Genomic DNA, 21460 nt, shown 5'->3' on the forward strand with positions numbered 1-21460 from the left:
AGACCTTAAACAAAAATTTCTTGGGCTTCCCTTTCGTATCTTTACCTGCGAAAACCATTCCAAAAGGTTCCAGGCAGATTTCTCCATCAGCATACTTCCTTAACTCTATTTGAGGTAAGGTTGATTCCCAAGCAACAGTAACTTTTCTTCCAAGACCAACTGCAAGTTCTTCATCAGTCAATGCCAAACAATCATAGTAGTTATCTATGAAAATTTTGATATGTGCGAAACCAAATCTAAACACATCAGTATCATGTCCTTTCAGCTTGTTTTCTTGCATGTCTTTGAGAATGGATGCCACTTGAATGAGATCATTTAGATTCATTAAGGGAAAATCAGCAATGGTGAAGTCGAATGCCTTGTTGTCTGCTCGAACCACAAAATATCAAAAGTTTTGAAGCATGTCTTCGAACATCACATCCTTCTTAATTGTTAAAACTTTCTTGATCTTCATTAATGACCACACCTCCTCTTGATCCTTCGCAAGTACAGCATGAAATCTTATCTTCAAATAAGTGTATTCATCAACATTATCAAGCTTTTCACTTATCTTGTACTGCGCCGTAATAAACATCATTTCGTTTATTGGAAAATCAAGTTGGCTTCTATCTGAGTTCGCAACATCATAACTCTTCCTTGGCTTTTTCTCGAACTCATACAAGTGATTCCCCAACACTTTGGATTCAATTATTTCATACGAATATAACTTTGCAGGATCTCCCTTATTCATCGTTGGTGGATCACTTACCCTCTGCCTCATGATGCTCTGAACCTGTCTCAACCTTTCCATCTCAGCCTCTGCTTCTGCTTTCTTTTCCTCTTTCGATTTTTCATATGCTATCCCTTCTCCTTTTCCTGTATTCTCAGTTGATGATTTCGCACTCGAACTACCTCCATCTTTTGAACCAATTGTGATTCCTTCGGAAATTGGTTTTGTTGTTGTTACAGTTGAGGAAATTGGCTTCGTGAATACTGGCAGAGTAGTTTTGAGTTGAGTGGATATCACCTTCCCCACTGTCTTCGCATCATCCTCTTTACTTGCTTTCTTCTCTCCCCCTTGCACCCCTATGAAAGCAGGTGGGGCATTCTTTGGCAATAAAGAAGTAAAGTTCGCAATTAGGGCTAATGCCTTCTGAATAGCTTGTTCCAAAGTATTGACTTTGAGAGACAAGAATTCAAGAGTGAGAATTGTCTGAGAGGTAGGTTGCGAAACCAAAGTTTTCAATTCAGTCACCAACTGAATTAACTTATCAAATTTCTCCTTGTTTTCTTTTTGGTTGGCTTCAAGAATCAGACTAGGAGATTGAGAATCAGTGATAACTTTGTTCAGGGCCGTGGCAACCACATCAACCCTCTTTTGTACTTCCAAATTTTGAGAAGTAATATCATGAAGCTCCTTCGCAAGTTCCTGCTTTAATTCTTCAATTTTAAAATTCACATCCTCCCTAACCTTCTTGACATCTTGCACAAGAAGAACATGACGTTCTTTTGCAATATTTTTCAATTCATTGACAACTCCATTGAACGAACTCCCTTGAGCTTTAATGCGAAGCTCATTGTTCTTGTCTGATTGATCTACTTTGTCAAGTATTCTCTTCTTAACTTCTTTAAGCAGATATTCCACCTCCAATCCCGTCATTGTTGATTTTGAACCAGAATCAACTTGTGACTGAATAATGGCATTTAATTTTCGGTTCAGGATTTTGAATTGCTTACCTGACATAAGCATATGATCAGGTATCTCCTCCTCCTCTGAATCGAAATGTAGGGCCTCAAAAGTCCCTCCAAAACCTCCTCCTTCGTTTTCATCATCGGACATAGGTTGCGAAGGTTGAGGAGTTTCGGGTGATTGTGATGGAAATAAGGTTGTAAATGGATGTTGTAGAGGATGGTCAAAAATTGATGAAGTAGTGATTGTAGTGGTTGGAAGAGAAAATGGTGGTAATGAAGTAGATATATTCTCAGAAGAGATAGGTAAAGAAGCAGATAGGTTGATAGGTAGTGTGGTTTCTACACTTGTGATAGGTGCCCCCGTATCAGATACGTTGACAACCATATCGGAAGTAGGTACCTCCTTTGAAACTGATTTGGTAGTGACTACTTCAAGTGGAATAGAGGTTGTTGTGGAAATTTGCGAAGTAATAGGAATGGAAACAGGTGGAAGAGAAACAGTTACCACAACAGAAACAGGTGGAGTCTCTGGAACAACTTCTTCGTCGGAGGATTCATTGCAAATGATCAACTTGCGTTTCTTGGAAAGTGTTTGTTGCATATGCTTCGCAACATCCTGAGCTCGTTTTCGCTTTGAACCTGGAGAAACAGGAGCTGGAACATCGTGAAATGTTGCCCCCTTACTACTAACCTCCGTCTTGCGAATATTAGGAGAAGAAGTCGTTGTCAAAGATTTAAGAAGCTTCTTTAATACCCCAGATTTTGAGGGTATTATCTCCTTCTTCGCTTTTGTAAAAGTCTCTTCTTTCTCAACCTCTTCAGCTTGGGAGACTTTAGAAGATTGAACTTTTTCTGCCTTCTGAATTTTCTTCTTCTTCTTGGAGGATTCTGCAGTAACTTCCAATAACATTCCAGTCTGCACAGCAGGATCAAAAGTTTTCATATATCTGACCAAAACTTTGTGTGTTGAGGATACCTTGCGAAGCATCGCATCCGGAATGCGAGCTACATTTGTAAAGATATTTTCATCGTCTTCAACCACTTTTGGAAATTAATACAATGAGAATTATGCAACCTCTCCACCTTCAGAAACCTGGATTCCTTCTTTTTCATACACCTTTTGAAGAATTAAACTCCAGTAACGGGCACACGAAATACCCTTCTCAGCATTGGTGTTTTCCAGACTTTTGACAAACTCTTTCCACAATTGAGTCCCATAATCAACACTAATGTCATAGTACAGACCCATCACCATTGCATACACTTCCATACGACCCCTATCAAGACCAACATTCCTCCCTGTTAAGCATCTTAGAAAAATACCAAAGAGAAAATTCCACATGCAGGGCAAACCGGACTTCCTGAAATCACTGATCTTCTCAAGAGATGGTTGATGTCCCATCTCATTAAACATGAAAATGATTTGGGAATTGATGGGTTTAAAGAAAGGAGGGTTATTTGGAATGTTCAAGAACTCAATGAATAGTTTCTTGGTAAGTCGAACCCTCTTGTTGTTCATCAGGTTGAATATGATAACATCAGTGGCATAGTTGTAGGATGCCATTGATGCCGCTATGGACAACCATGTCATCGGAACCGGAAAAGAATTGAACATTGTGGTTGACAATGGTGACCTTTTAAGTGCAACAATCAACATTTTCAATCCTTCTGGGTAGGATGAGACATTTGGATCGACTTGGTAGTTGGTGCTTTGGATCTTCATGAGAGATTGTGAGAGAACTTCGTCAATGTTGGATTGAGTAGTATCCATTGTTAGGGTTTGAAGAAGATGAAGAATCAGAGAATTTAGGAGTGTTTGTGTTTGATCGCGTAACTATTTAAGATACTCTTGAATCCCTTTTTATATGTAACCATGAATGATTTGAATTTGAAGTGGGATGCATTTAATGATATCCGATGTGGCACCTTGAAAATCGGACCATGACTGTGAAAAGTTAGCCATGCGGCAAAAAGCAGCTGTCACTTCTCCTAGAAAACCGGGTAGAATACCAGACGTCATGGATACACAGCCTGTCATTATCCCCTTTATTGAATTATAACCGTTAGAACCCTTCGCATGGAGGCTAGGCTCTTTCGCTTTTGGGATGAGAAGCGAAGTCATATGCTAGACTTGTGAAATCTTCAGCCTAAGTTGGTATTACTTAGAACCTCAAGGATTTCGTGAGTGCATGTGAGTCAAAGAAATAAGATGAGAAGAAAGTTAAAAAAAATTGAATTATGTGATGTCAAAAATGCAATTTGACACAAAGGCAGGTAAACCCCAGGCAAAGGTTGCTTCATTAATCATCAAGAGAGATGATCAACAGCTTGTGTATGTTCCTATGAATTACAATCGAATACTTTTTGATAAGTATCAAAGGGCTTCTTTTAAAAAGTGAGTGTTGGGTTGGTTTAAAATTTCATTACATATCAACCTTAACATAAGGTGAGAAATTGTAAATGAAATTACTTGTATGACTAGTGTAGTCAGTGACAAGTCGGCTTTTGAAAATATTTAACATGACTAGGATATGCGAATGAAACTCACACAGAAATCATATTCATGAAAAAATTTATGTACTGGATCTTGTTGGTTAACAAACATCGTGGGTTGCGAATGTTTGATCAAGACCACTCATGCGAATTGAATATGATTTGGAGTTTCGAATTGTTGGTACTGAAACAATAGTTTCGTTAATATCTGGAACAATGTTCCTCGTCAATTCCTTAATGTTAGAAGATGTTTGGGTTTCACCTTCATCACGGACTCATGATGTCAGATCATAAACACAGAATTTTTGTATATCTAAGTCTCGATGGGTTCGATCAGAGACCTCTCGGACATACGTCTTTGTGTGTGATTTGTGTGAAGAATTTTGTGATGAAAAAGATTGGTGATAAGATCAAATGTACCTCTGTTATTTGTGGACCAAACAGAAAACTCTTAACTCATGTAACAAGAGTAAGGTAGCTCTTTTGACTTATGCGAATACAAGCCTTATTGGGAAGAAATTTTCATGTGATAATTTCATTAAGGCTTTCTTTTCTCACACATAGAGTCATACGAGGCTTGAGTCAACATGTTGCAGCATGCTTCTAGGAATATCCTAACTAGTACAAAGTTTAAAGAAATGATACCTTCCCGTAGAAACATACAAGCATGACCTCTTCGCATTAAGTTCTGGACTAAACTAAAAACACACAATACTTAAGGAACAAAGTTAAAAAGAATGTTTTTGTGATTTTTGAATTTTTCGAAAATAAAAACATAACAAAATAAAATCTTTTTGGATTTTTGTATTTTTGAAAATGAAAATATCAAAAAAAAAATAAAACACATAATGAACCTTAAATTGAACCTTAGTTATCATATGTGCGAATGCGAAAAAAATGTGGATGCGAAGCCATGCGAAGCCTCTGAATGAACAGTAACTTCTGAACGATTCCGACTCAGAGCTGCTGAATGGCCTTTTCATTCTTGAATTATTGATTTTGGAACTGAATTCGCATCGATCATTCCCAAACCTGCTAAAATTCTTACAAATGATTTTTCATCAAGAGGTTTAGTAAAAATATCAGCAAGTTGTTCAGTGGTTTTAACAAAATGGATTTCAATATTCCCATCTTCCACATGATCTTTGATAAAATGATATCGAAGAGCGATGTGTTTTGTCTTTGAGTGTTGTACCGGATTATGACAAATGCGAATTGCACTTTGAGAATCACAATACAAAGGAATCTTTTTCATATTGATAGCATAGTCACGAAGTTGACTCTGAATCCAAATTATTTGCGAAGTGCAAGCAGCAGCTGAAATGTATTCAGCCTCAGCAGTTGATATAGCAACACAAGTTTGCTTCTTCGATTGCCAACTCACCAACTTTCCATCCAATAGCTGACATCCACCACTTGTACTTTCCCTATCCAATGTACATCCTCCTAGATCAGAATCTGAAAAAGCTTGAATAAAGAACCCCGATTTCGAAGGATACCAAAGTCCTAATGAAACTGTCTCCTTGAGATAGCGAAAAATATTTTTCACTGCAGTTAAATGAGGTTCTCTGGGATTAGCTCGATACCTAGCACAATTATATACCGAAAACATAATATCAGGTCTGCTTGCAGTTAAGTACAATAAAGACCCAATCATGCTTCGATAAAGTGTTAAATCAACAGCAGGGGCATCTAATGAAGGAGTTAGTCTTGTTCCCACTGCCAGTGGTACTCCCAGCTTCGTGCTGTTGGTCATTCCAAACTTTTCAAGCAAGTTCTTCATGTATTTTTCTTGATTGATTAAAATTACATCCCTGTTCTGTCTTATATTCAATCCAAGAAAATTATTAATTTTTCCCATCATACTCATTTCAAATTGACTCTTCATTAGATTTTCAAATTCAATTGACAATGTTGGGTCAGTTGAGCCAAAAATAATATCATCAACATAAATTTGAACAAGCATAAGATGATTCTCAACTTTCTTGCGAAACAAAGTGGGGTCAACCGATCCTTGTTTAAATTTAGATTGTTTCAAGAAATTTGTAAGTGTTGCGTACCAGGCTCTTGGTGCTTGTGTTAACCCATACACTGCTTTGTCTAGAATGTAGACATGATCAGGATGTTCCTCATTTATAAATCTTGGTGGTTGTTCAACATAAACTTTTTCTTCAAGTTCTCCATTTAAGAATGTACACTTAACATCCATTTGAAAAACATCAAAGTCTTTATGAGCTGCATAAGCTAAAAATATGCGAACTGCTTCGAGTCTTGCAACAGGAGAAAATGTTTCTTCATAGTCTATTCCTTCTTGTTGCGAATAACCTTTAACCACTAGCCTAGCCTTATTTCGAATAATATCACCATCTTTATCGGTTTTATTTTTAAAAATCTATTTTAATCCAACAATTGAAACATCAGAAGGTTTAGGAATTAATCTCCAAACCTTGTTTCGTTCAAATTCAGCCAGTTCAGATTGCATAGCAACAAACCAATCTAAGTATTCCATAGCATCCTTTACTGTCTTTGGTTCTATTTTCGAAATAAAGACATTAAACATACACAATTCTTGGTTCGCATTCAGTACCTCATTTTTCGCACGAATTTGAGCTCTTGTCAACACACCATCTTGTGGATTCCCAATTACCTATTCTTTGGGATGATTCCTTGTCCATTTCTCAAGTGGTGGAAAATCAGGATCAAATTCCAATGGTGCATCTTCATACATATCTTCATTTTCAGATCCTGTAACAGAAAAATTATCATTAATTTCATGAAATTCATCATTTTCATCAAGATTATTTTTCTCTGTTGTATCATGTTCCTCCTCAGCATGATGTTCATCTTGATGCTCCCCCTCAAAATGATGTTCCTGTTGAATTTGTGAATGCTCCCCCTCAAGTTGATGATTCATATTTTCATTCTCCCCCTCGAAAGTTTGATGTCTGTGTTCATTGTCGATCGTATGCTCCCTCTCCATACGAACTTCAGGCACACTTTCGCAAGATATTGACCTTGTAGTGATTGTTGAATCATCAGTATATTTTGAGGATTCTGATGTTTGATTATCAGGAGCATTAGTTTCCGCATCAATTGCCTTGTCAGGTATTCCGAAAATTAAGTCATAATCAAAATCATTTATTTTAGAATTATCAATTTGAGTATCTGAATCAACAAGAATTGATTTATTTTCAAATTTACTATCCGTTTGTTTAAGATAGTAATCATCGAAGGTTAAGTTGAAAGTTTCTTCAACTTTTCTTGTTCGCTTGTTTAGCACCCTGTATGCAACTGAATTGTGCAAATATCCTAAGAATATGCCTTCATCAGCTTTAGCTTGGAACTTGGTCAAATTATCTTTAAGATTCATTATAAAACACCTGCAACCAAAAACATGAAAGAATTTGACATTAGGTTTTCTATTGTTGAGTATTTCATATGGAGTAACATTGAATCTTCGATGAATGAATGATCGATTGTGAGTAAAGCATGCAGTAGAAACTGCTTCAGCCCAAAGATATTGAGGTAGATTCGCATATGATAACATGGTTCTGGCTGCTTCGCATAGAGATCGATTTCTTCTTTCAACAACACAATTTTGTTGTGGAGTATATGGTGATGAGAAATTATGCGAAATGCCTTTGCCTGTGAGAAAGGAATCAAGTGTTTGATTTTTAAACTCAGAACCATTATCACTTTTAATTTTGCGAACACTCTTTTTAAGACTAATCTCAATCTTTTTGATAAAATCAATCATCGTCTGAGCAACTTCAGATTTTAACCTGAGAAAAAATACCCATGTGAATCGAGAAAAATCATCAACAATAACTAAAATGTACCGCTTTTTATTGATTGTAACAACAGTCGACGGTCCACATAAGTCAATGTGAAGAAGTTCCAATGGTTCCATGATTTTTGAATCTATCACAATTGGATGACCTTTTCTATGTTGTTTTCCTTGTTCGCAAGCTGCACACAAAGTATCATTGTCAAATTTTAGTATAGGTAAACCTCGAACTAAATCTTCAGTGACAAGTTTGTTAATGTTGCGAAAGTTCAAATGCGACAATCTTCTATGCCAAAGCCAGCTAACATCATTAGAGGCTTTTGATAGTAAACACACTGCAGGTTTGCCCACGATTGGTTTGATGTCTAGTGTAAACATGTCACCATATCTTTTGGATTTGAGAAGTACTTCATTTGTCTTCGCATTTGAAATGATACTTCCTTCTTCGTTAAACATAACCTGATTTCCAATACCCACAACAAGGTCGAAACACTGATCAAGTTATGTTGAAGACCTTCAACATAAGCAACCTTGTTAACGGTGAATTGTCCATTTGTGACTTTCCCATAGCCTTTCACTTGACACTTGTGATTATTTCCAAATTTAACTACTCCTGCATTTTCCAAGCTTCGATAATCTCGCAAGTTTTCCTTTCTTCCAGTCATGTGACGAGAGCAACCACTATCAATATACCATTTCGCATCATATTGCTCGTCACACATCACTTGCATTTATTGAAAAAATTTAGGAACCCAAGACTTATTGGGTCCTACATTAGTAGTTTTGAACAAATGCGTTGATTTTAAAAACCATGTTTTTACTTTGTTTGTGACACTATCTATTATATCAACATCATTAGATCTAGATATTGAAATATAGTTGTTCAACAGTTTTGGATTTCCATTGACATTCATCTCATCCTTCACAGCATTCGCAACTTTGATAACTGGTTTCCATTTTTATACCAGAACTTGCAAATCATGAGATGATGAACTACCAGTAGAAGAGTTATTCACGAACTTTTCAAATGCAGTTTCTATTTGTTTCTCTGAAAACTTCCCATTTTGATATGTCGTTCTTTCCCTTCAAGCCAACGGTTGATCGTACATACATCAGATTTTCCTTTTGTATACGAAACTTTGGTCGGTTTTGAGACTGAAGGATTTGGAAAATTTGGTTGTTTTGGTGAAAATTTCATTTTTGTTTGAGTTTTGACATTTAAAGTTGATGAATTATTCGTTAATTTTCCAACATTGTGAAACTTTTGATCATTCACAAATTTTTGCGAAGTCTCAAATTTTCGATTGTTGTTATATTTCCGAACAAATTTATCATTATTTTGCATTGGAATTTTGTCAACAGAATTTATTGGATTATGAAAACTTGTATCTTTTTGTTTATATCTTCTTTGAAATTTTGATGATTTTGATTTTGAAATTTGTGTTTTTTCAACTTTTGGTTTATTATTAGACACAACTTGCCAAAAGATTGATTTTCTTGCTTTTCTTTTTGAAACGTTATTTTCTGTTGAATAATTTCCAACCATCAATTTAAATTTATGAGAAATTAATTTCATTTCAATCTTTGGTTTTTCAACTCTTTCAAAAATTTTGTTTTCTTTTTCACCTTTAACCACCCATTTTTGTGATGATTTTTGTCTTTGAAAAACATAAGAGTTTTGAGTTAAATTGTTTTCTACTGTATTTTGATTTGCGAAAAAACCTTCAGTAGTCGACCTTTTATTATCATTTTCAACCATTTTGTTGAATTCAGGTTTAATTTTCTCAACATTTCCATTTGTGACAAAAACTTGATTTGGAAAAATGGTATTATTTGTGCATGTAAAATTTGGATAAACCACAGTGTTAGTTTCCAAATAATGTGCACCTTTGTCATTAAGAATTTTGTCGAATTCTTTTGTATCACCAAACACTTGATCAACAACAACTCTTTGAGGTGTTTCATGTGAATCCTTCACATCTTCTTTGTTTTCATCAGTGTCATCGGTCTTCCAGCTTTCAACTTCCACATTATCAAAATTACAATGTTGCGAAGTAGAGGGTATATCATTTTCATCCTTTACTATCGAATCAACTATAATTTCTTTACTTTTGATCTTAGATGTGATATTAATGATTGACAATTGAGAACAATCAACCTCTTCTTCCTTTTCAATCTCACTGATTTCACTCACATTATCTGAATTGTCATTGACATCAGCATAATTGAATTGAGAATCAAGAGTGGAGGTTTTGGTTTTCTTTAAGATTTTCACTTGTTCATTCTTTGTCAAACTTTCATTTACAATACTAACCAACTCATCAGCATTCAAGAATTCATCAATTTTGACAATACCATATGCGAATCTATCATCAGGTATTTTGTCAAATTGTGCAATTGTGTTTTCGCAGTCATTAGAAACAACAACAACTTTTTCACATTCATATTCAAGAAAAGGTAAAAGTTTCCTATGTTGTTCTTTGCTAATTTCAGATAAATGATGTAAAGCTGTTAATTTTGCATACAAATGCTTAGCAGAGTTACAGTATATATTTCTTTGTGCAAGTAACAATCTAACTTCTTTTTCAAGATTGTTCCTATCACATTTTACATTCTGCATCAGTAATTCTAGTTTATCTACTCTGCTTCGTTTATTTTCTAATTCTCTCCGTGTCTCAACTAGTTGCATATTTAGATTTTGAGCTTCAGTACTAGCAGACACAATAACAGAATCAAAATAAGCCACAGTATCATCAAATGAAGTAATTCCAGCATCATAAGCAGATAAAGGAATATTAAAAGATTCAAGAATAGCACGTACCTTGGTGGTCGTTGGAGATTTGTCTGTGGATTTGGACACGAAGCATCGACCGGAAACATCCTCTTCGCAATTCTCTTCAAAGCTTGCAAACATAGCTCCATGTGTTGGATGCCTCATTTCTTCATCATCAGATCCTGAAGACCAGATCTGATATGTTCCACTCTCTCCTTCATCATACTCTCCTTTTGACACTAATGACATTCCTTTTGTCTTCGCACGCAACTCTTCAATCTTTTCCGAATAGTAGGCTTCATCTTTAACTTTGCTCTTTTTCTCCTCTTTCTTTCGCAACATGCAATCAGCTGCGAAGTGATTTGCACCATTGCAGTAGTGACAATAGATTCCAGAATCACCTTTCAGTTTCTTCACATCCTTCGCATCTTTTTGCTTTTCATCATTCTTCTCCAACTTCTTCTTCTCCTCACCTCCAGCTTTTGCGACACCACTCTTCGCATCATTTGCCTTTCCTTTTGGATTGAAAGGCTTTTTGAAAAAATTCTTAACTTTATTGTTTGAGTAGAATGCCACAGCTTCATCATCAGAGTTCATTAAGAAACCTTCATTGTCTGAACCATTTGTTTCATTAATTTCAACTTCTGAAATCTTTGAAACCAAAGCCAAAGGACCTCCTAGACTTTGTTTTGATTCTTCAAACATTTCTAAAACTTCACTTTCGTGTGTTTTCAGCTGGTTGTAGAGATTATTCAAGCTGGTTGTATCAAAACTTTGTTGATTCTTTATCATCATACTCACACTTCGCCATTCCTTGCGAAGGCCCATGATGAATGTTAAATTGAATTCCATGAGAGACCTCATGATTCCATACCTATTGCAGCGAAAAACAAGCTCATTCAGACGATCATAGTAGTTTTCGAGAGTTTCAGTATCCTTTTGTCTGAATTCCTTAAGTTCAACAAGACATTGCTTCACAGAGTTGATCTTCGTCTTTTCGCTACCTTGATACTTCTCTTTCAGAGTGATCCAGATTTCCGCTGTTTTACAACTACGAATGTAATTGTAAACCACAGGAGGTAAAGCACTTCTTAGTTCCCTCATGCATCTCTTTTCATTCTTCTTCAAGCGATTTTGTTGTTCAGCAACTTCAGTTGAAGTGGCAAATGATCCAATTGATTGAACATTTGCAGGAGCTTGAACTGTTCCATTGATACAATTCCAAAGTTCTTCATCAATTCCATTTAAGTAATCCTCCATTCTGTCAGCCCACTGATCATCGTATTCAGGGATTAACATCGGAATTTTGGTTGAAGAACCAAGCAAGTGAGAGAAAGAAGTCATCGTATTCATGTTGAAGTTTGCCATTGATGAACACGAGAAATTTTAGAAAGCTTGAAAAACTTGATGAATTTGAGAATTGATCAAATGAAATGATCACAAATTGCTAATCGATCACTCGATTAAACAATTCAAAGGCAGAATCGATTCAAATCTGAAAATCAAAAGTGATTTTCAAAACCAAAATGCGCGGAATTTTTGAGTAAAGATACTACTCAAAAAGCAAATGATTCTAACACTAAAATCAGATCAATGCAGTTTGAATCCTGCTCTGATACCAATTGAAGAGAATTGTTTTCGAAATTATGAAAGCAATTATGATTGAATGATTGAAAAGTAAGAACTCGATGACTAAATATTAATCAGATCTTATATTGAAGAAGACTGATTACAATGCTTAAGCAGAAAGAATACTCGAGTTCAAAAGCTTTTTCTACTTCTAACCTCAGTCCCTATTTATAGGAAACCTGAGTGTACAAAAAATATACTAAGTCTATTACAATACGCTTCGCACAAAACAGAAACTTGGTAAAATAACTAATATGCGAAAACAAAGAAACAAACACTTCGACTTTTACAATACTTAGACTCTACAAGTTTTTAAATGGAAGGGTTCGGGATGATTGTAGAGCACACACCACATGTTTCAGCATTTTGTGAATCGCTCTGATTTAATGATGTTTAGATAAAACTTGTTTACCTTGGTCTTATGGGAAAGATATGTATTAACGGTTTATTAACCTAAAAACAAAAAATAATAAATAAATAAATAAAATTTTATGTCTTGATTTTTGGGACATTACACAATCAAAACATAAAACTTTCATTAGTTATAATACATCAAAAAAATACAGCATTTAGTCATAATACATCAAACTTTCAAAACTACATGATGTCATTAAACTACATTAAACACAAACAAGACAACTTTGTGAGTAAACAATTTCCATTTTAGTTTGTCTAACTCTAGTATAGCAACCAAATTTCTACGTTTCATCTTCATCTTTCATATATATTGATCTTGTTTTCCAATGTAGAGACTTTCAGGTAAGATTTTAGGGTTCCATTTCACTTGTTTTAGTGGACTTGAACTTCTTTTTAGGGGTGTCAAGATCCATCCATTTCTATAAGTTATTTCTTTTTATGTTAGTTCTTAGAAAAGAAGAAAATTGGTTAAAGGAAGAAGATTAAACCAAAAAGTCAAAACATTTGATTTACCATGGAGTTAGGGCACAATCTGGACTTTCTTCCAATATTATTTTCATTCCACAAAGTCCTCACTCGATATGGTAACCCACAATTACAAGGATGTTCAGGTTGAATTTATTCACCCCGTTTGGAAGAGATAGAAGAAGAAGAAGCCATAGTCACCAATCTAGGGTACAATTGAGGAGAATGAAGTATAGGATATTCTAATAACGTACCACTTGACTTTAATCTATCAAGTAGATGCTACATATTGTCATGTATACATCAACTAAGTTGTAATCTATGTTACCAGGTCACAAAGGTAATATGCTAACACAAACAATAAATTGGATGGTATATTAATTACAAAAAAATAAACTAAATGTGAACAATATCAACAGTTAATTACCCTCTTAAGTTGTTTTCCAAAAATAAAAATGTTAATTTATTTATATAATATTTTGGATAAATAGGAATCAGGCATTTGTTTTGCTACTCATTGTGGTTTCTTGTCTTTCAAAATTATCCACATACGTACCCATAAAAACATTTTCACGTAATATTTATTTTTGTAAATTTCATGCACATAACATTTCATGGCATTTGGGCAAATACATTTTCATTAACACATAACAGATCATATTTAGAACATATTTTAATTCTAAAAAATAAACATGAAAGCTTACTTTGTTTCTGTCCTGATCAAACAATTCTAGAATACTGACTTTAATCTTTTGCCGTGCTTAATACTTTTCTCTGGATGCTTTATTTTTAGCTCTCTTAATTTCTATCATCTTTCTTTCCTACTTAATGTGGTCCCTTTTACTATGTATGGAGACCTCTAACTAAGTCTTTTTTATATTCAAACAATAATTTAATCCTAAGGAAAACATGTTATTCAACGTTTATAATACCACTACTCACGTTAGAATTCAAATTCAACGTTTATTGCACCACACACTCCCGTACAACTCGTACTCATTGGCTACCTTTTTATCATAATGCTAAGTCTCATTTTTATTGGCTAATTATAGTAATTAAGGCATCGTCTCGTATCTTTAGATCCATATTTATCAACAAATTTATATGTTTTTTAACCCAACAAGGATATTTCATTTTCTTTCAGATTCCCTTGTTTCCAACAAGACTGATATTGCTAAGGTTATTTTGTACTTAATATCTGCCGAATGAATACATCATAATCTATTTTTGGTGAGTATTTTGGCATTTGTTGTGACTATCTATTGACATGTAAATAATTTACTTGCTACATATAGAAGAAATGTATGTTGATGTGATGATGGAACATTGGGGCCCGATTAAATGAAATTTCTGTGTTGATGTGAAGTCAAGCATATGGGTTGGACTTTTTTGGACCGCTAACAACCCAATAGAAGATTTCTTGGGTGCTTTAATTTTCGGGTAAACTATTGCAATTTCGAAGATTTGACATTTTGATTGTTAAAGGTTGGTTTTTAGCTAAATTTCTTTCTTTGTATCTAGAATGCTACCATGAACTATAATTATTTCAAAGGGATAATGATTTTGGAGGGTATAGAATTTTTATTTTGTTCATATTAAATCATTTTTTTTCTTTGTATATTATTTATCAATGAATTTATTTTTTGTGTTCAAAAAATACAATTAGGTCATAAAGCTATTTTGTGAACACCAAAATTAATTTCACTGGTAATTATGTAAAAAAAAGTGATTAAATATGAACAAAAATAGATTTATATATAGATTTATGTTGGTTGGTAAATCATATTTTAATAATTAATTATTTTTTATCAATATAAGAAAGAGATTTAAAACTAGATTTACAAAATAAAATTTTATAAAAATGAATATTTTACGATTAATAGAACTTGTTAATAAAAATTATAACGAAAGATGAAGAATGGATAATGAATTATGAGCTAACAAAATTTTACTTTTGCTCACTTTTCTTTTTATGTAAATAATTTACTTGTGAACATATCTTTGGTGTTCAAAAAATAATTTTACAATCTTTAATAATCAGTTGTAATGATATTTTTTGAATATAAAAACAAATTCATTGATCAATGATGTATAAAAAAGGTGACTAAATGTATATAAAATTAAAAATAAATTACCTACCTAAGTAAGTCATTATCATTTATTTCAAATGGATTAAACAATCACGGTAAAATAATTGGTACAAAACAGTTTTTAAGAATATGTGAAGGCTAACCTTATACAACAAACAATGGGGAATCTCCAGAAAAATTCTAATATTTTGGAAAGAAATTAAATAAAGTCCTAAATTTTATTTTTTAAATAGAAAAATCTCGACTTTTTAACTTTTTAAATAAAACAACTCAAGAAACCGACTAATTTGTTCACTTTAGCCCCTTTTGACCTGTTCAGCGGGTCATATGACCAAATCGTTAGTTTTTCCAATATAATGAGACTTTTCTGCATATTTCGTCAAAACTTATATATAATGTATAAACATATTTTTTACGTATTTATATCTGTTTTTACATATTTATGAATTTTTTTAAGTTTTTATATGTATATATTTACGTATTTTATATATTTTAGATGTATAAACATATTTTTTATGTATTTATATGTATTTTTAAGTATTTTAAATATTTTGTATGTGTTATTTTTTTATTTATTACGTATTTATATATATTTTTTTAAGTTTTTATATGTATATGTTTATATTTTTATTTATATACTTTAAATTTAAAAACATATTTTTTTACGTATTTATATGTATTTTTAAGTATTATATATATATATATATATATATATATATATATATATATATATATATATATATATCTGTGTGTGTGTGTGTGTGTTATTTTTTTGTTGTTGATGTATTTTTTAAGTTTTTTATATAGATGTTTATATATTTTAAATGTATATACGTATTTTTTACGTATTTATATGCACTTTTAAGTATTTTACATATTTTTGTATTCCATATTTTTATATATTTTTATATATTTTTATGTATCTATGTATTTTTTTAAGTTTTTTATATAGATGTTTATGTATTTTTTATGTATTTTAATGGTAAAATTGTATTTTCTTTTACGTACTTATGTATTTTTTTACTACAAATCATCTTCACCATTTCATCCAATTCGTACAGTTTCTTCGAGTATGTCTAGATGGTTTCCTACATACCCAGATATTCTAAGTTTTTTCTTTTCGCTTATCTTGAAATTAAGCATCGAATGAGAAAACCTTAAAATATGTGAGTATGTAGAAAAACTATCTAGACATATTTGAATAAGCTGTGCGAATTAGATAAAATGGTGAAGACGACTTGAAGTAAAAAAAATACATAAAAATAGTACGATTATATATTTAAAATACATAAACATCTATATAAAAAACTAAAAAAATACATAAATATGTAAAAATAAATATAAATATGTAATATATAAAAATACACAAAACATATGTAAAATACTTAATATATATATATATATATATATATATATATATATACATAAAAAATACGTTTATACATTTAAAATACATAAATATACATAAACATCTATATAAAAACTTTTAAAAGAATACATAATATATAAAAATACATATAAATACGTAAAAAATACGTTTATACATTATATACAAATTTTGACGAAATCTACAGAAAAATATCATTATTTTGAAAAAAATAACAATTTGGTCTCATGACCTGCTGAACATGTCAAAAATTGCTAAAGTGAATAAATTAGTCGTATTCAAAAAGTTAAAAAATCGGAATTTTTCTGTTGAAAAAAATAAAATTTAAAACTTTATTAAAAAATTTCTCCAAATATTGAGACTTTTTTAGAAATTTCCCAACGATCGGAGAATAAATGTGCGGATAACAAGTTTAGGATTGTGAAGTTGTTCATGCTTAGTTTAGTCATGTTGTAATGTCCAAAAATATATGAATCCGAAATTTCAATGCAAAAATATCTAAAATTTCGTATATTTTAGATTTTTTGATATCTAAACATATATTATCCATTCGAAAAGTTAATAGATGTATGGATGTCAACGGGGGCAAACATGACGGGGAGTGCATCCCCGGTCCCCGCCCCCGAATACCTTTATTACTCCCGCCCCCGCCCCCGATTAATTTTGTGTTGCCTTTTTTTTTTGCTAAAAAAAGTTGTTATTTACGCTAAAATAAGTTATTTTTTAGATAACAAATAATTTTTTATAGTAAAATTTTACATGTTAAAAATAAAAAAGTTATAGCATCATAAAAACATTATACTAACAATTGAAAACATGTTTTTTTATGAATTTTGGAAACTCAAAATCATGTTATAGTTTATTACAGTTATATAATTAGTATATGTAAATATACGTGTAATTTATTAACGGGGTCCACATGGGAATTTCGGGACGGAATTGCCTACCCCCGTCCCCGCCCCTGAAATTAAAGCGAGGGTTAACCTTCCCCCCGCCCCCGATTTTTTTAAAAAAATTCCCTCAAACGGGACGGAACCCCCACATGAACGGGGTCCCATAGGACTTTTTGACATCCCTAAATAGATGGGAGTTGGGACTAGACTTTAGTTTATTAACCAAGACTTTAGTCGTTTACTGTAAATAATTTCCATGTTTTCGATGTTTCTTTGACATTTTTATATTTCCAAATTTTAATTTTGGATATTCCATATTCTTTTCGATTTGGTGTAGTGAAGTGATTCAATATTCATGACATTGTGATTTAGATGATAAGCGTATAAGCATAAAGCATTAAGCAATCCTCGAGAATGGAAAGGGTGGTTTATTGTTATTTTTGTTGTGTTTATACTAGGATTTAGACCAATGAACCCAACATATTCCACAGAAAAAGGTTCGTGTCACCATTGTTCAAGAAATTAAAATTTTAAAAGAAACAAATTGAACATCTCTATTTATGCCCCTGCCTCACCAACAATATACCTCTCATTGTTATGATAAAATAAATAAACAAATCACCAATAAATTATACCCCAATTACACCCACCCCACCCCACCCCACCCCTTCATAACTTATTATATATGTTACAATACAAACTAAGCAGTTAATGTATCTAGAATTTTAAAAACTTATGCCACTCCATACACAACCAGTTGCATATTAACAAGTTGCAATAACTGTTCCAATGCTTCTACACATACATAGAACCAATAAAAGTACAATTACTTTATCAAAGTTCTTCAGTTGACTCAAAGCTATCATAAACCGGAGCTTCAAAAACATCAGCCTCCTCAGACACTTGAGATTCTTCAGACAAATACGAACCCACATAACCCATGACCATTTCAAGAAACGAACCCCCATACCCATTTTCACTAACACTTTCCTCCAGTTGACCAACAATTTCCTCCATTTGACCAACATTCTCCTCCCGTTGACCAACATTCTCCTCAAATTGACCAAACCCAAGCAAGAAATGAACACCATTAGCAATATCATAAACCATAAGCCCAATCCTTCCACCAATCCAACTTCCAAATTGACTTCCAACCAAATACCCAAATCGCCCAAACCTTTCTTCCCCTAAATACCCAACAAAATAAGTCCCAAACAATGTTCCTGTACCCCTGAGAAACCCTTCAGTCACAGTTCCTCCATAATAAATGGCTTCAAAGAAATCCCACCCGGATGAAATAATCGGGCCTATGATCCGTTTAGCTTTCCGGGTCGCCATTTTTGCAGCTTTGGCTCCATCTTTTTGGGCTTGTTTTGCAGCAGCTTTGGCTTCCATGCCTTGTGAAATTGCATCTGCTAGTGATGCTTCGATTGCTTTGTTTCTTGCTACTTCAACATGAAGTGTTCTGATGTTGTATGTGTAAAGCTTTACACTTTCTTTTACTATGCATGCTAATGTTCCTGAACCCCCATCTAAACAGTTGAAGATGGTGAACTTTCCACTTTGGGATGATCCCGTTTCTCCAACCATTTGTCTGCATTTTTCAGCTGAAAAAAAAAAGGAATATATGAGACACAGGGAATAATGAACTACTAAAATAAAGAATACTTCCCTTGATACTTGATAAATCACATAAAAAACTGGATACAAAAAACCGACAGACAATCAAATAAGATATTTTACAAAAGATTGATATCCATTATCCAAACAAAGGGGTTTATGGAAAACATAATCCACAGGTGTTGATTCAAACAAAGGGGTTTATTAAGATGTGTATGTAACAAGTGAATGCCTGGATCTACTATAATATTTCCATCTAGTTTCCCAATCTATGATTCATTTAACCCTACATCGAAGGAAACTCAAATACTAAAAGAACCAAGACCCTTGACTTCCTTTATAAATTTTCAAAATCTTTGACTTCTGAGGTCAACCCTTGTACTTCTCAAGTTCAAAGACATGTTTAAATTCAGTTAGAATATTCTAATTGCAGTAATCTTGCCACCGGATTATAGAGTTTATACAACTGTTAAAGTTTTATGAAACTTATATCGTTTTAGAAGTTGAATCACATAGTATGACCTCAAAAGTGGAATGATAACTCTCTATTTTCTCACAAAATGCACCAAACCATATCAAATCTTGAGTTACTATAACGAATTTGGTTTCTGTTTATATGATGAGTTCCCTACTAATTCAGATCAAGGTGTATTGTTTTCTTAATTCCTTCCGCAACCAATACTTTTTTCCCCTTCTTTTAACTTTAATAACGAGGAATACAGACCAAAAATTTGCAATTATCTAACAGATATTGAAGAGAAGAATCTAAACACTACAGTAGAAGAAAACTGGAATAGGCTTGTACCTGTGAAACTGAGGACGATAACGCCAACAATAAAACTAAGAAATTGGATTCTCTTCTTCTGGAAATCCATGACACACGCTCAGATGAAAACCCTAAGACCCCTACTAATCGAACTGGTTTTGGATCGTCTATGAGATCACTGATTTATGCATTAGAAGCAAGGTATCGATTCGTCACCACGCCAGAATCTGGAACTGCTCTCTAGTTCGATTTAACTTTTGTCTTGGTCGTCGGCAACTATTGGCGTCAGAGGGAAGACTATCAATCACAACAGAATAAATGGTTAAAATGGAACCGGTAGAAAATATATCAGATGACGTTTGTCCAGGGTTTTTTTTTTTTTTTTTTTTTTTTTTAAACTAAATTTCATTTAGGAAAATCTCAAGAAAAATCTTAAAATTTTAGTCTAATTAACGAAAAAGTCTCGAATTATTTTTTGTTTACAGAAAAGCACAGAATACCAGCTAAAACTTCGAAAAAATCATTTTTGGCCGGTTTCGTAGATTTAGGCGGTATTCTGTCATTTTTCGTTAGTTTGCTCAAAATATTAGGATTTTCCTAAAAATTACCCGATAACCAAAATATTGAGACTTTTTTGAAAATTACTATGGAATTAATGGATATTGTTATTAACAAATCATTTATAAACATATATTTTTATTATAAACAAAGGAAATACATTTGTTGTTAATTTGTAGGAATAGAATGGTCGACTATGTACTTCTCTATTGTTTGTTGACCACTTCAAGTCTCTATGTTCTTCCTATCTATCGTTGTGAGTGTCATAGTGAGAAGTACTCTGTTAGGCGTGACCAATACAAGAGTTGATAATATTTATTAATACACAATCAATAAGTTTCTACTTGCTATTAGGCATGATGCTATGTAACATCCCGAATAATTAGAAGTGAAGTTGAAGGGCTAAAGGTGTAAATAAGAAGGTCGACTCGGCGAGTCGATGGATAGACTCAGCAAGTCGAGTCGTGTTACGAATTGCGTGTTAAGTAACCAACTCGACAAGTCACATGGGTGGACTCGGCGAGTTGGTGTTGTGTGGAGAAAACCCTAATCCCGGGGATTGAGCCCTATATAAAGAACATAATACCCTCTCCCCAAGCTCTTTACTCTCCCTTGAAGTCCAGAAACCCTAATATTCGTTTGTGAGAGAATTAGAGAGCATTTGGATCTTGAAGGAGTGTTGTTGAAGAGATCCTTGAAGATTAAGAGGCTTGGAGCAAGGGGCTTTGCAAGGCTTTGGCTTATTCTTCTGTTAGAGTCTTCTCTTGAGGTAATGATTCGTTGCTTGAGCTGTTATCCATCTAGATCTATCATTTGTGGGATTTTTGGGAGTATATCTAGTGCTATCTTGAGTTTGGAGGTTGGATCTGTGGTTGCTACCTCAGATCTAGAGTAGTGATGATCCAAAAGAG

At 33.2% G+C, this 21460-nt stretch overlaps 2 protein-coding genes across 2 annotated transcripts; both read right to left on the reverse strand.

Moving 5' to 3' along the window:
• Window positions 1–385: 385 nt before the first annotated feature.
• On the reverse strand, window positions 386–2614 carry LOC128125976 (uncharacterized). Its single transcript, XM_052763646.1, has one exon. It carries the CDS (start codon window positions 2612–2614, stop codon window positions 386–388), a length of 2229 nt encoding a protein of 742 aa, XP_052619606.1.
• A 15692-nt stretch (window positions 2615–18306) lies between these two features.
• Window positions 18307–20310, reverse strand: LOC111878016 (uncharacterized). Its single transcript, XM_023874527.3, has 2 exons — window positions 20031–20310; window positions 18307–19212 (listed from the first exon to the last, which is right to left on the reverse strand). Exons 1-2 carry the CDS (start codon window positions 20098–20100, stop codon window positions 18440–18442), a joined length of 843 nt encoding a protein of 280 aa, XP_023730295.1. The 5' UTR covers window positions 20101–20310; the 3' UTR covers window positions 18307–18439.
• Window positions 20311–21460: the final 1150 nt, after the last annotated feature.

The sequence above is a fragment of the Lactuca sativa genome, chromosome 5, assembly GCF_002870075.4.
Source record: "Lactuca sativa cultivar Salinas chromosome 5, Lsat_Salinas_v11, whole genome shotgun sequence".
Lineage (NCBI taxonomy): Eukaryota > Viridiplantae > Streptophyta > Magnoliopsida > Asterales > Asteraceae > Lactuca > Lactuca sativa.

What these genes read in the sequence shown, in the direction of transcription:
- LOC111878016 (XM_023874527.3), bottom strand. Translation starts at nt 20,100, where the DNA reads ATGGATTTCCAGAAGAAGAGAATCCAATTTCTTAGTTTTATTGTTGGC. An exon ending in TATCGTCCTCAGTTTCACAG is followed by an intron (nt 19,213 to 20,030) that starts GTACAAGCCTAT and finishes TTTTTTTTTCAG; the next exon opens with CTGAAAAATGCAGACAAATG.
- LOC128125976 (XM_052763646.1), bottom strand. Translation starts at nt 2,614, where the DNA reads ATGAAAACTTTTGATCCTGCTGTGCAGACTGGAATGTTATTGGAAGTT.